Genomic DNA, 13,718 nt, shown 5'->3' on the forward strand with positions numbered 1-13,718 from the left:
TCAGGGAAGCCAAAGTTCCAAAAGATGGGCCTAAAATAGTGTATAAGATATCATACAAAAGATTTTGCTGTGAATTATGTGGATGTTAAAAAAATATATTTGTTTGTCTGATGTTATTAATAACGAGCATCCAGATGCTGCACTTGATTAATTTATGATAAACATGTTTGATAAACATACACATGTTAAGAAACTGACTGTTAGAACTGTTAACGCTCCATGACTTGATGAGGAATTGAAAAACTGTATGGTTGAAAGAGATGGGGGGGAAAAGGAATGGCTATAAATCTGGCTGTATATCTGACTGACTGGCTGACTTACGGCAAATTTAGAAATTGTGACTAAACTTAAAAATAAAAAAAACTATTCAGAAGCCAAGATCAATGACATAAAGAATGATGGAAGAAAACCTGAGTACTTGAAATTAATGTTACCAATTATTTTAATGATCACTTCATTGGAAAAGATGACAAACTTAGGCAGTAAATGCCAACAATGAACAGTGAGCAATCGTATTCATGCATAAAAAAAACGAATAATGAAATAAAAGCATAGGAAGTTTGAATTTTGTAAAGTTAGTGTGGGAAAGGTGTTATCAATCAATAATGGCAAACCTCCTGGCTAGAGGTCGACCGATTAATCTGCATGGCCGATTAATTAGGGTCGATTTCAAGTTTTCATAACAATCTGTATTCGGCCTTTTTGGATGCATATTATGGCCGATTATATTGCAATCCACGAGGAAACTGCGTGGCAGGCAGACCACCCATCATTATGTTTATAGGAAAAAGGGGGAGGCTTGTAAGCCGAAGAACACCATCCCAACCGTGAAGCACGGGGGTGGCAGCATCATGTTGCGGGGGTGCTTTGCTGCAGGAGGGGCTGGTGCACTTCACAAAATAGATGGCTCCATGAGGGAGGATAATTAGGTGGATATGTTGAAGCAACATCTCAAGACATCAGTCAGGAAGTTAAAGCTTGGTCTTCCAAATGGACAATCAAACTTCCAAAGTTGTGGCAAAATGGCTTAAGGACAACAAAGTCAAGGTATTGGAGTGGCCATCACAAAGCCCTGACCTCAATCCTATAGAAAATGTGTGGGCAGAACTGAAAAGGCGTGTGTGAGCAAGGAGGCCTACAAACCTGACTCAGTTACACCAGCTCTGTCAGGAGGAATGGGCCAAAATACACCCAACTTATTGTGGAAGGCTACCCGAAACGTTGGACCTAAGTTAAATACTTTAAAGGCAATGCTACCAAATACTAATTGAGTGTATGTAAACTTCTGACCCGCTGGGAATGTGATGAAAGAAGTAAAAGCTGAAATAAATCATTTTCTCAACTATTATTCTGACATTTCACATTCTTAAAATAAAGTGGTGATCCTAACTGACTTAAAACAGGGAATATTTACTAGGATTAAATGTCAATAAATATTCAAATCGGCCGATGAATCATTATCGGGGTTTTTTTGGTCCTCCAATAATCGGTATCGGCATTGAAAAATCACAATCGGCTGACCTTTATTTCATATACCTTTGACTATTGGGTGTTCTTATAGGCACTTTTGTATTGCCAGCCTAATCTCGAGAGTTGATAGGCATGAAGTCATAAACAGCGCTGTGCTTCAAGCATTGCTAAGAGCTGCTGGCAAACGCAGGAAAGTGCTGTTTGAACAAATGCTTACGAGCCTGCTGGGTGGCAACCCTAAGTCTAAATATTGCTGTTACATTGCACAACTTTCAATGTTATGTCATAATTATGTAAAATTCTGGCAAATTAGTTCACAGTTCGGAACGAGCCAGGTGGCCCAAACTGCTGCATATACCCTGACTCTGCTTGCACTGAACGCAAGAGAAGTGACACAATTTCCCTAGTTAATATTGCCTGCTAACATTAATTTATTTTAACTAAATATGCAGGTTTAAAAATATATACTTCTGTGTATTGATTTTAAGAAAGGTATTCATGTTTATGGTTAGGTACATTAGTGCAACGATTGTACTTTTTTTGTCAATGCGCTTTTGTTAAATCATCACCCGTTTGGTGAAGTAGGCTGTGATTCAATGACAAATTAACAGGTACCGCATTGATTATATGCAACGCAGGACAAGCTAGTTAACCTAGTAATATCATCAACCATGTGTAGTTAACTAGTGATTATGTGAAGATTGATTGTTTTTATAAGATCAGTTTAATGCTAGCTAGCAACTTACCTTGGCTCCTTGCAGCCACAAGGTCCTTTTGACGCTGCACTCGCGTAACAGGTGGTCAAGCCTGCCATGCAGTTTCCTTATGGATTGCAATGTAATCAGCCATAATTGGCGTCCAAAACGGCTGACTACCGATTGTTATGAAAACTTGAAATCGGCCCTAATATATCGGTCGACCTCTAATATGAAATACAAATGGTATAGAGAGAAATAGTCGACGCGTCATAATTCCTATAATAACTACAACCTAAAACTTCTTAACTGGTAATATTGAAGACTCCAGCTTTCATATGTTCCTATGTTCAGAGCAAGGAACTTAAAAGTTAGCTTTTTTACATGGCACATATTGCACTTTTACTTTCTTCTGCATTATTTAAACCAAACTGAACATGTTTCATTATTTATTTGATACTAAATTTATTTTATTTATGTATTATATTAACTTAAAATAAAAAGTGTTTATTCAGTATTGTTGTAATTGTCATTATTACATATATATAAATATATATTTTTATTTTATTTTATTATTATTATTATTTATTTATTTAAATTATTTTGGCCGATTAATCGGTATCGGCTTTTTTTGGTTCTTCAATAATCTACATTGGCGTTGAAAAATCATAATCGGTCGACCTCTAGTGTGGTGTAGCGCAGGGCAGTTCTCTAGGCCCTGTACTCTTTTTTATTTTTACCTATGACCTGCCACTGGCATTAAGGGGATCCTAATAAAATACCAACAGAGCTGTGAGAAAACAGTGCTCGACAGACGGAGGACACTGTCTAGTACCGGTCGCCACCGCCTCCCGCTAGCACAGCAGGCGGGAGGCTGGAGTGACACTGTGATAGTTAACTAACTAGCTAATCAGCGACACCGTGTGCTATCTTGCTAGTTAGCACACAGTGTCGCCCCCAACTCCTGTGCACTGGGGAAAACCTTGTGCTAGCAGGAGTTGGGGACGATTGGTAGACAGTGTCCTTTGCCCCCGCTTGGCAAGCAAGGTTTTCCCCAGTGCACAGGAGTTGGGGGCGACACTGTGTGCTAACTCCTGCCTGTCCTAACTTAAAAATGTACCAATAGAAGTATAAAGAGGGGTTCCTGCAAATGCAGGAATACCCACATGCAGGAACGCCCTGAATTGCAGGCCAATTGTTCCCTTCTCCTCATTACTGCCATGCACAGGTCAGCTGATACAGCAGGAGTACAGTATCCCAAAATATCATTGATAAAACATTTATTCCAACCTTTTTTGGAAGTACATACCGGGTGAGAAGGCAGTAAATGACGATAGTTGCTCAGGGAAACTCCATATTTGGTGAGTATAACAAACATATTGACGTTTGCAGAGATGTCTAATAGAAAAATGAATGGTGGCTAACTGGGCTAGAGGCTACTCATCATATTCATCGTCTCGTCCTCTACCCAGTTCAGATCAGCCTGGCCAGGAAATTCATGTACAGCAAAGTGTTGCTATGTAAACATACACCGTTTTGAGAAAGTTCACAGTGTGCACAGCAGGATCCCACTAATGAGATGGTGTCTGCACAGCACAGGTCTGCAGTCTGCACTGTTCTTTTGTGTGAACATAACTTGCTACATTACATGACCTGACAGTCTCAGTACACCACACACCCAAAGAGGTGCACAGGGCGTAAGCAAAGCTGTCATTCCCAATAACAGTGATCATGTCCTCCTCCTCTTCCCCCACCAAGGCCATTAGCCAGTCTTTTCATGCTTGCTGCATTGCTGGCAAGGGGTCACACAATATGAATGTGTGTTTGAGAGGTTGGAGTGTGTAGCTGGTGATGGGGTGCAACTTTATTCACTGGTCCCAATGGAGAACTACACCATGATGTAGGATTTAGATTATGGATAATTTATTGCCAATAATGTGTTTTTAGAAATATACCTAGTTAGTTATTGTTCATCCAACTGTAAGATAGTTATTACTCAATTATAAAATTAACCATAAATAAGACGCATTACAAAGCATGGCGCAAACGTGCAATGCAACTTGAACTGGGTTATTATGAAAGGAAAAATACCATTAGCTAGTAGCTCTTACTCCATATGTAGCAAGCCTATCACTTTAGCTAGCATCTACTTTTCAATCTCGCGGTTGCTATGTTCACTAAAATAACATGGCTAGCTAGCTAGCAAAGCTAAGTAGTGTGCTAGCGACCTTCGGACTGAACTTCTTAACTAGCAACACTAGTTCCCCGAGCACGTCGGTAGGGCCATAATTATAACGTTGGAATTCACATTTGTCTTACCTTATACAGTGTTGTTGTTGCATGTTAGAAAACGGGAATACATGTCAAGGTGGCAGTTTTCAGAGAGCCTTCCAAGGTCCAAGCAAAAGTAATCGTAGCCTTCCAATAACTCAAGGAAAGTAATTTTGAGTTAGTCTCCCACAGAAAGCGAATCTTAGTACTCCTCTTATGCCAAGTAAACACAACCTACTCATCACAAATATGTAAAATATAAAAATACATTAAAGTGTGTATAATTTGATGCAATATTTTACAACTCCGACCCGAAAGCCAGACTCTACTGAATTGTCACTTGCTCCGTCAGATCCAATCCAGAATGTGTTCGTCCCTCCCACAATCCTCTGTCCCCGCTTTCTCCTCCGCTTCCAAAAAGAGCGAGCTGTGTGACCCTACTCGCGCCCGTGCGACTTGAAATGATATGAAGTAAATAATAATAAATCATATAAATAAAAACTACATAACATGCACTACACTAAAGTTTAAAGCTAGAATCCCTAGTTGTACATACATGTTTAATATATACGAATTGATTATTGAAGATGACAAATGCCTATGAGCTTAGTTCAACTGTTGTACCCCAACAGAACCAAAAATGTGTTTGTAAACAATGTAAATGTATTTTAACGAACTGTATAGCCTCAAAACATGGTTACAACTACAATTTTGATATCATGGCTGGTCAGTCCTTCCATCCATAGCTCTATGAATTTGCTTTTTACCAAAATATAGGCCGGCTGGCCGCTTTGCTATTGTTTCAATTAAGGACTCTAGCTTTAATAGAATAAGAAAACAATTGCACACAACATCCCATAACATTTTGCACAGCTGTCAGTGGCAGAAAATGGCCATAACACAGCTTTCCCCAGAAATGTGTACAATTTGTTACAAGTGGTCATTATCTTGCTTTTACAGTGAATTACATAATCTAGCAACATTCACATGTCTATTATCAGGATTTCATTCATAACAGACACTAGAGATCCATGTATTATGTAACAATAGCTCAGCAGATCAAAGATTGACACAAGAATGTGTCACTTTGTCTTTATTGTGGCTTGGAGTAACCTATCATTGGATAGGCACTGGACAAGGAGGCTGCAAGTCAAACTCATTTACAAAAAGGTTGGCATGAATGGACTGCTGGCTTCATAATGTGAATGCTTTCATTGTAAGTCCCAGTCATACCCGACAGTTTCTAATGAGAATAGGCATTGCAGGAAAATGAGAAAGAGGAATGACCGAGAGACTATAGTCTCGGCTCCCTGCACCTGCCTTCACAGAGAAGATAAGGGTTGTTCAAATGATCAAAGAAGGCCTGATCCCACAAACAGACGCTTGGAACACCTGAGCTTGGCTTTACACCGTCAAAGGCCTTTAATGTTGCTGTGAGACTAATGACAAAGGACGCTACACAACTCCAGCAGCCACTCCTTCAGAGGGACTACCTCCATGGCAAACATAGGAGTTAACAGCAGTTCAAGGAAGGCTTTTCACATGAAAATACAATTGAGTGTCCATCATTTTACTTTTGTCCTCTTGTACAGTGACATTACTTTTCGTGCATGCAGTACCTCCCACAGCCAGCTCTCCATCTGCATGTCGTGGTTGGCATAGAAGCGCAGGGGCAGCATCACAGCATCATAGTAGTGGTCAGAGAAGTCTGCAAAGTTTTTTGTGATGAAACCATAGGCAGACACCTGCAGGAAGGTAGGAGATTTGTTCACTTATGCATGAAATGCATTCTCAGTCAGCTGTGTAAATATTTGCATGCATAGTTTCAGTATAGCACCATCTAGCTTTCAATACATATGTAGGGTCTTAATTTGATCAACCTGTTGCAGTAGAACTTACCTGCAAAGCAGGAAATTAAATACTTGTGTGCTTGAGATTTAAAAAGGCTTCTGAAGTTTGTAATTGCACTTCTACATTTCAAACTTGATTTTCCCTTACAAAAAAACATATCTACCCCTACATGTTAATTAATTATAATCCACATTTACTGTTTCTGCAGGATTATGTTAATGAATTACATCTGACACAATCAATATGAAATAACAGTATATGGGGTCTATACCAGGACTATAAACAGAGGTTGTCATGGTTTCCCAATAAATCACTTCCATACTGGCCAAGTTGCCATATGTCATTAGACACTTGGTTGGTTAAACAGTGACCAATAGATGACCAAGGGCAAAGCGTGTGGTGATGTGACCTGACCTGGTCACACATGTGCAGGGCGGTCAGAAGCATCAGAGCACCAGTGCTGGGCATGTAGAGCTGACTGTACTTCAGCAGGGGAGACTTCAGAAACCTGTTCAGCATTGACAGTCAACAGTCATTAGTGTCAAAAGCAGCCAATAATCATCTAAAAGTCTCAATTTAACCTGGCAATACGAGTCCCCTTACCTTTGCGTTACATATGTAACAAAATCTGGATGAAGCATTTTAAAGTGCTTAACTGGTGGCTTAAATCCAAAGTATCGAGAGGGCCTGTTTGAGGGGATAAATGTAGTAAGGGGTGAAAAAACGTTCCATTAAGTACGTCAAAAAGTAAATCAATAGCAAGGGAGCTTACACAAAGATGAGTATCATCAAGTGAATTGTATGCCTACATCCCTACCACTCATAAGATTCTATCCATTGCACACCGCAACACATTCATAGAAATACAACAGCACCGTCTTGTGGTAATAAATGGAATTACAGCTGAGAAGCCTATTCACCAGCATAAGCGCAAGATCATTGTGCTTTCCTTGCCCACAGTACTTCAACACACCATTGTAACATGCTGTTCAAATGTACTACTCTTCTTAATGTGGGCTTCACATATGTGACCCTCTCAACTCACCAGTCCCCCTTGTCATGACCGGAGGTGACAGTGAGACCCTGGATAGCAGCTGACATCATCACATAGTCACGTTCGTTGGACGGAATGAAGATATATCGGACTCTCTGCAGATAGGGAATAGTCAAAGCTTTAAGGAATAGTTGCATAAACAACCACGCAGAGTATGACAAATTCCTAACACTTTAAAATGGACCGGATTCAACACTGTAGCCCAGGGTTTCCCAAACTTGGTCCTCGTGACCCCAAAGGGTGCATGTTTTGGTTTATGCCCTAGCACTTCACAGCTGATTCAAATAATCAACTAATCATCCAGCTTTGATCATTTGAATCAACTGTGTAGTGTTAGGGCAAAAACCAAAACGTGTACCGCTTGAGGTCCAGAGTTTGGGAAACGCTGCTGTAGCCTGTCCCACAAGTTCTTACCTGTCCCCGTGGGACCTTGGTGAAGCCATCTTTTCTGTAAGAATTTAGGGAATTCTTCATAGTATTTGTGGTGAACCCATAGAAAGATGTCTTTGTGCCCACGTCCTCCTCAAAGTGCTTGGTGATTGCCCCATTGACCCTGGAATAAATAATTTACCATCAGTCTAATACTTAAGCGTTTCCTTAAAAACTATGCAGATTAATATAAGGAAATATTTACAATTGCAACAAACTTGATCTTAGTTATGTCAAAGAGCAATAAGAAGTCTAATAGTTTTTTGAAGATGGTCGAAGGGGAGCTGCAGCATCACTACTGACCTGAAGACAAAGTGGTGACTGTCGATGGCCCTGCCTTGTTTGGAGCCTCGAAGGATGCCGCCATTTCCCACCACAGCACAGCGGACACACTGATCAGGCCACCTGCGCTCAAACAGGCGGCTGCTGGACGAGTCGTTGAGCAGGGCCAAAGTGGATCTCACAACTGATCAACAACAAATAAGCAAAAAGGTGAAAGGACAATTACTTTATATACAGTACACACGTAGTTTGGTTGAGATTATTAAATAGGGTCCTGAAGGGAATGTTCATACTGTCCTGGGGCAGGCCTTTCCAGCCGTAGGGGGGAATATACGTCTCCAATCGCCCCCACTCTGAATGGCTGAAGCTCCCAGCCCACTGCAGCACAGGCACTTTAAAGTTAAAGCGTAGTCTGAGGAAGTCGTCCTTCTTCACTGCTTTTCTCAGAGGACACAAACCTTCCAGCTGAGTAGAGACAGACCTCACTTGACATTGTACTGTACAAGACGGATATGTGTGCCTTTGTTCTATTAGATGAGAAGCAACTACATCATCTCTGTGCGAATACCTTCTCTTCCCCAGTTGCTGTGGTGTTGTCCCAAAGCTCTTCATCGCAAGTCCAAATGCTATCAAACTCTGTGTCTTGACTGGAAGAAGACAACATGTATTGAAAATGCACAACAACGAGTTAAATCCACACAAAACATTGTTAAGTGGACATAAGCACATCAGACCAATCCAGCAGATTTGTCTAAGGTCAGGATGGGCAACTTTGATGGGGGCCACAAAATCTGACCTCATGGCTCGCGGGTCTGCGTACCCACATCCATACCCACACATGCAGTCAGAGCTGGCCCTAGCCTTTTGGGGACCCTAAGTGAAATTTTAAGTTACATTACTGTACATTTCCTGCAATTCCACACATGTTGCAGTTTTAAAGCAAGTTTGCTGCAAATCTACACATTTTGCCATGGCGGGGAGGGGGAGGAGGGAGAAAAGTTTCCAGTTTTTAATAGGACATCTGATTGAGAGTAACTAACAAAATCACTGTGGGCCACCGGTAGGTAATTCAACCATGATTACTGCAAGTTTAAATAGCTGGCTGCAAATCTGGCTGCAAAATGAACTTACAATAAATAAATAAAAAATAGCTGACATGGGCTAATTGAGTGATGTGAGAAAAACTGCTGATGCACAACCAAATTTCACAATTCCACTTGATGTATTCTACTATTTTAACTCTCAGTAAGTTGAGACCCCGACCCCCACCCCCCAAAAAATATATTTTTTATTTAAGTCTTTGGAACTTGATCTGGGCTGTTAGTTACCCATCCTTCGTTTAATGAATACATTAAGATTTTAACAGATATTTTATGGTACCAGAAATTCAACCCATCAAAACAATTGCTAACATGCATTTTACAAGGTCCTTTCCTTGGAACAGAGGAAATCAAGTGACAAGACTCCTGACCTCAATTCAGAGGAGAGTTCAAATTACTGCCATAAACGTGTTGTAGTTGTGATAATTACTGCTGTCAGTTGTGTAATCAGCATATTACATTTACATGCACAATTTAAAAACCAGAGCACAATGTCTAAACTGTAATGAAGACAGTATTTGGTTCATTTAGGACATGTCTGAACAGGAATAAAAATGAGGTCAGTTGTGGGATATAGAGCACAAATGCGTTAGACAAATGCGTCAGTAGCTTTACCATTAACCACAAATTCAGATCTTGACAAAACGGCAACACTGGAACCTCAAACAATCTCTCATTTAGTAAAACATTTGAGTTTCAACTTTCAGCAACTAACATGAAGGTAGAGTCTTATGAATGGGAAACTGATTATTACACACTCCCCCCCAAAATGCATGAATTTGACAAATGTAATCTCATCTGCCAAAATCAAACCATTCCACAATAAGACACAAGAAAACTACAGTCGCAGTAGGTTGAGTGTGTCAATGTCTCAGTTGAATGCAACAGGTCATAGAACTGTCAGGGTTGATGGATTACAGGGATGAAGATACAGGTAGTTGATTTGTATGGTTTACATTTTTTTGGACAATGGTTTCCCAATTAACTAAGTAGCCTAGATTACATTATACCAACGTTTTAGAATATACAAATGTTTGAGAGGGAAAACAATTTCAAAAAACGCAGAATATTCACCTGTTCCGAAGTCTGTCGTGGAAGAAGTCCAGGTCATAGTATTGTCCATACATAATCATGGTTATAGTAACACTTACACATAAAGCCCCCACTAGGAAGACACACTTCCTCCAAGAAATCGTCATATTTCTCAACTAGAGAACATAATATCTCGTGCTGTTTGAGTATATAAAAAAAGTTTGAGTTTAACTTTCTGTTACAAGTCATTTACTGCTCTAAAACCCAGGTGAGTCAGTTGGGTGAACAAGGTTCATATCCTTAATGCTCCACGTGTTGTGCACAACAGGAGCAAAACCATTTTCCTCTGAGTCTTTTTTCGGTCAGACTATGATCTGTCCCGCAGAGTATGATTGTGTTGTCTCTGTTCTGTTTTTTATTTTTAGACTATGATCTGTCCCGCAGAGTATGATTGTGTTGTCTCTGTTCTGTTTTTTATTTTTAGACTATGATCTGTCCCGCAGAGTATGATTGTGTTGTCTCTGTTCTGTTTTTATTTTTAGACTATGATCTGTCCCGCAGAGTATGATTGTGTTGTGTCTGTTCTGTTTTTATTTTTAGCTGTCAATATAACGACACATGGCGAGACCCAGATGCAGACACAGGAGTCACTGATATTTATTAAATAACGAGGCTGGTCGGGGACAGGTAAAAGTGAATTAACCAGGTCAGGGAGGCAGGCAGGCTCAAGGTCAGGTCAGGCTGAATGTTCAGGCAGGCGGGCTCAGAGTCAGGGCAGGCAAAAAGTCAAATTCGATTTGGAAGATAAGAACAACGGACTAATATATCTCTGGCGAGACTAAAAACGCAAGAAACCAAAAAAACGGAAGAGACAACCCGATGACAGACGCAGAGTGACTCTGTCGGACCGACGATCCACAGACAGCGCTAACTCTGGCTCCTCTACCAACGCTGAGTGTTTTATCTACAACAGAGGGCGGGGACACCGGGGACAACGTCGAGGCCAACACCCCAGCATGTAAGAGGGTTCGACACATACGTCGGGGGACGAAGAAATCCACTACCACCCCGCGACACCTATCAATTGAGACCCAGGACGAGCCCCCAGTCCAACAGGAGATAAATGTCTTCAACTTATCAAGTAAGACCCTGACATCTGATCACCTCGGTGTTCGCAATAAGGGGTTCACATTTGTACCCACTGCATACATTAATGATGTCCAGATAGATCTATTCAAGTTTTTCATAATCTAAGATTGCGTGAGTTCTTTGATAAGTGATACTTACATGACTCCACTTGAAATGTCATCCTCAGTGAGATGTATACATAGGTCTACCAGGCTAATCAATAGACTTACCTGTCCTACCGTGAGTCAAGGAGGAGATGGGGCCATTAACCCAGCTGAGGTACCTGAGAACTCTGAGAGAATTACATTTAGAGCAAAAAGTTAATTTGTACCTCCCCCCAAACACAATGCCTCCATAGAAACCATCTGTAGGATTGTTGAAAATGATGTAGGTGACCTACTGAAAGACAAACAGAAACACAAATCCTATGATAACCTGAGTAGAGACGAGAGAATGGCTCTTAAGGACTTAAAGTCAGATCCTTCAATTATCATAAAAAAATGTGTCAAAGGAGGAATTTGTGTACAAAACAAATGTGACTATGTGAATGAATGTCGCCGATAACTATCTAAAGGTGACTTCTATCACACACTGAATTGTGACCCCCTACCCTGGAATTCCAGCATAATATATAATCCACAGTGGAAAGCTGTTGGGAATCAGGACAAATCACTAAACAAGAAGTTGAATTTCTATGTGTGAAATTTCCCAAGATACCAACTTTCTATACAGTCGGTAAAATACACAAACAAGTAGCTCCTCCTCCAGGTAGACCCATTGTAGCAGCAATCCAACATTAAACCGATGGTTGAGAATCTCCCATCTTATGTCAAAGATACTAGTCACATGATCTCATTGATAGAGGGCTTAGGAAGGATACCAGAGGGCACCCTGCTGGCCACTTTTGATGTGGAGAGCTTGTACACTAACATCCCACACACTGGAGGCTTGCAGGCGTTACAACACTTCCTTCAGCAGAGAGACTCTACCCTTGCTCCATCTAATGATTGCATTTTACAACTTACTGAACTGGTATTATCCCATAACTATTTTGTCTTTGAGTCAGACTGTTTCCTTCAAATTCGGGATGTAGCCATGGGCTCCCCTTTTTCCCCCAACTATGCAAACCTGTATGTGGGACAATTTGAAGAATTCCCTTTTAAAACAGACACACACCGCTTACTTTCTAAAATACTTATATGGAAGAGATACATAGATGATGTCTTTGTGCTCTGGGAAGGAAGTCAGCAGGAACTAAATGAATTCCAAACTCTACTAAATGAGACCTCAAATTCACCATGCAGACTGATGAGAGAAAAATAAACTACCTGGACTTATGGATTATCAAAGAGAATGATACATTACACACAGACTTATACACAAAGCCCACAGATCGCAATACCTTGCTATATGCGGATAATATGCATCCTCTTCCCCTCAAGAATGGTCTACCATATATCCAGTTATGCAGGGTTAAACTAATCTGTGGCCACCAGTCAGATTTTGACAGCAATGCTAAAAAAAATGACAGATAAATTGAAAATGAGAGGCTACAAGGACAAAACTCTTAATGCTGCAATGATGAAAATATCTCAAAAACCAAGAGATTAATTACTAAAAGCCCAACCAAAGAAGAAAAACAACGCAACCGTCTTTTGTACCAAGTACACCAAGGGTTCGGAGAAAATGAAAGCAATTCTGAAAAAGCACTGGTATATTCTGCAATCTTACAAAAAAATTGCACACCTCTTCAAGGAACCCCCCATTGGTGGTCCCATAAGCGCGGTCGCAATATTGGAGATAGTTTGGTGAGATCTGACCTGCCCCCTGAGCTTACTCAGATACTCTTGACACCTAATCCCAAATGGTAACCACAAATGTGGCTCATGTGCACAGTGTAATAGCACCAACAAAACATGTTTCTTCAGACACCCACATATAGGTCGAAAGATCCCTGTGAGGGGTATCATCACCTGTTCATGTGGTAAAGCCTATGTAGGACAAACGAAAAGACAATTAAAACAACGCATAGCTGAACACCGTAGCTCAATCAGGTGTAAGAACATTGACTATCCAGTAGCAGCTCACTTTGTTGAAGCTAACCATCCCATCTTTTCCCTCAAATACACAGGCATTGAGCATGTTACTCTACCAAGGAGAGGAAGAAACATCGAGATCCTACTACTACAAAGAGAGGTTTACTGGATATCCTATCTAAAAACATTGACCCCAGTTGTCTGAATATTGACTTTGATCTCAGGCCCTGCTTATGAACGCTTTTTCCTTTATGAACAAGTCTTATCAATTGAAAAAACATTTTTACAGCTTATTAAGCATATACCTAATATGTTCCCCCTGTTGGTGATGCTCATTATATATTAAGGTTGAACCAGTATTACATGTAAC

General features: G+C 40.5%; 2 protein-coding genes across 12 annotated transcripts in view; both read right to left on the minus strand.

The window, feature by feature from the left end:
- Nucleotides 1-4,891, minus strand: part of caskin2b (CASK interacting protein 2b) — a 90,794-nt gene extending 85,903 nt beyond the window's left edge. For all 11 annotated transcript variants that reach the window (XM_090196818.1, XM_090196817.1, XM_090196816.1 and 8 more), the window contains exon 1: nucleotides 4,485-4,891. The gene's annotated coding sequence lies outside the window, so the exon portion shown is untranslated. The remainder of the gene's footprint in view (nucleotides 1-4,484) is intronic.
- Nucleotides 4,892-5,834: 943 nt separating this feature from the next.
- Nucleotides 5,835-11,141, minus strand: st6galnac2 (ST6 (alpha-N-acetyl-neuraminyl-2,3-beta-galactosyl-1,3)-N-acetylgalactosaminide alpha-2,6-sialyltransferase 2). The gene is made up of 9 exons (XM_021558288.3): nucleotides 10,227-11,141; nucleotides 8,621-8,699; nucleotides 8,346-8,517; nucleotides 8,074-8,236; nucleotides 7,756-7,894; nucleotides 7,333-7,436; nucleotides 6,891-6,974; nucleotides 6,702-6,795; nucleotides 5,835-6,181 (listed from the first exon to the last, which is right to left on the minus strand). Exons 1-9 carry the CDS (start codon nucleotides 10,349-10,351, stop codon nucleotides 6,002-6,004), a joined length of 1,140 nt encoding a protein of 379 aa, XP_021413963.2. The 5' UTR covers nucleotides 10,352-11,141; the 3' UTR covers nucleotides 5,835-6,001.
- Between the last annotated feature and the right edge of the window lie 2,577 nt (nucleotides 11,142-13,718).

This window comes from Oncorhynchus mykiss, chromosome 13 (assembly GCF_057628025.1).
Source record: "Oncorhynchus mykiss isolate SJ-2025 chromosome 13, ASM5762802v1, whole genome shotgun sequence".
Classification (NCBI taxonomy): domain Eukaryota; kingdom Metazoa; phylum Chordata; class Actinopteri; order Salmoniformes; family Salmonidae; genus Oncorhynchus; species Oncorhynchus mykiss.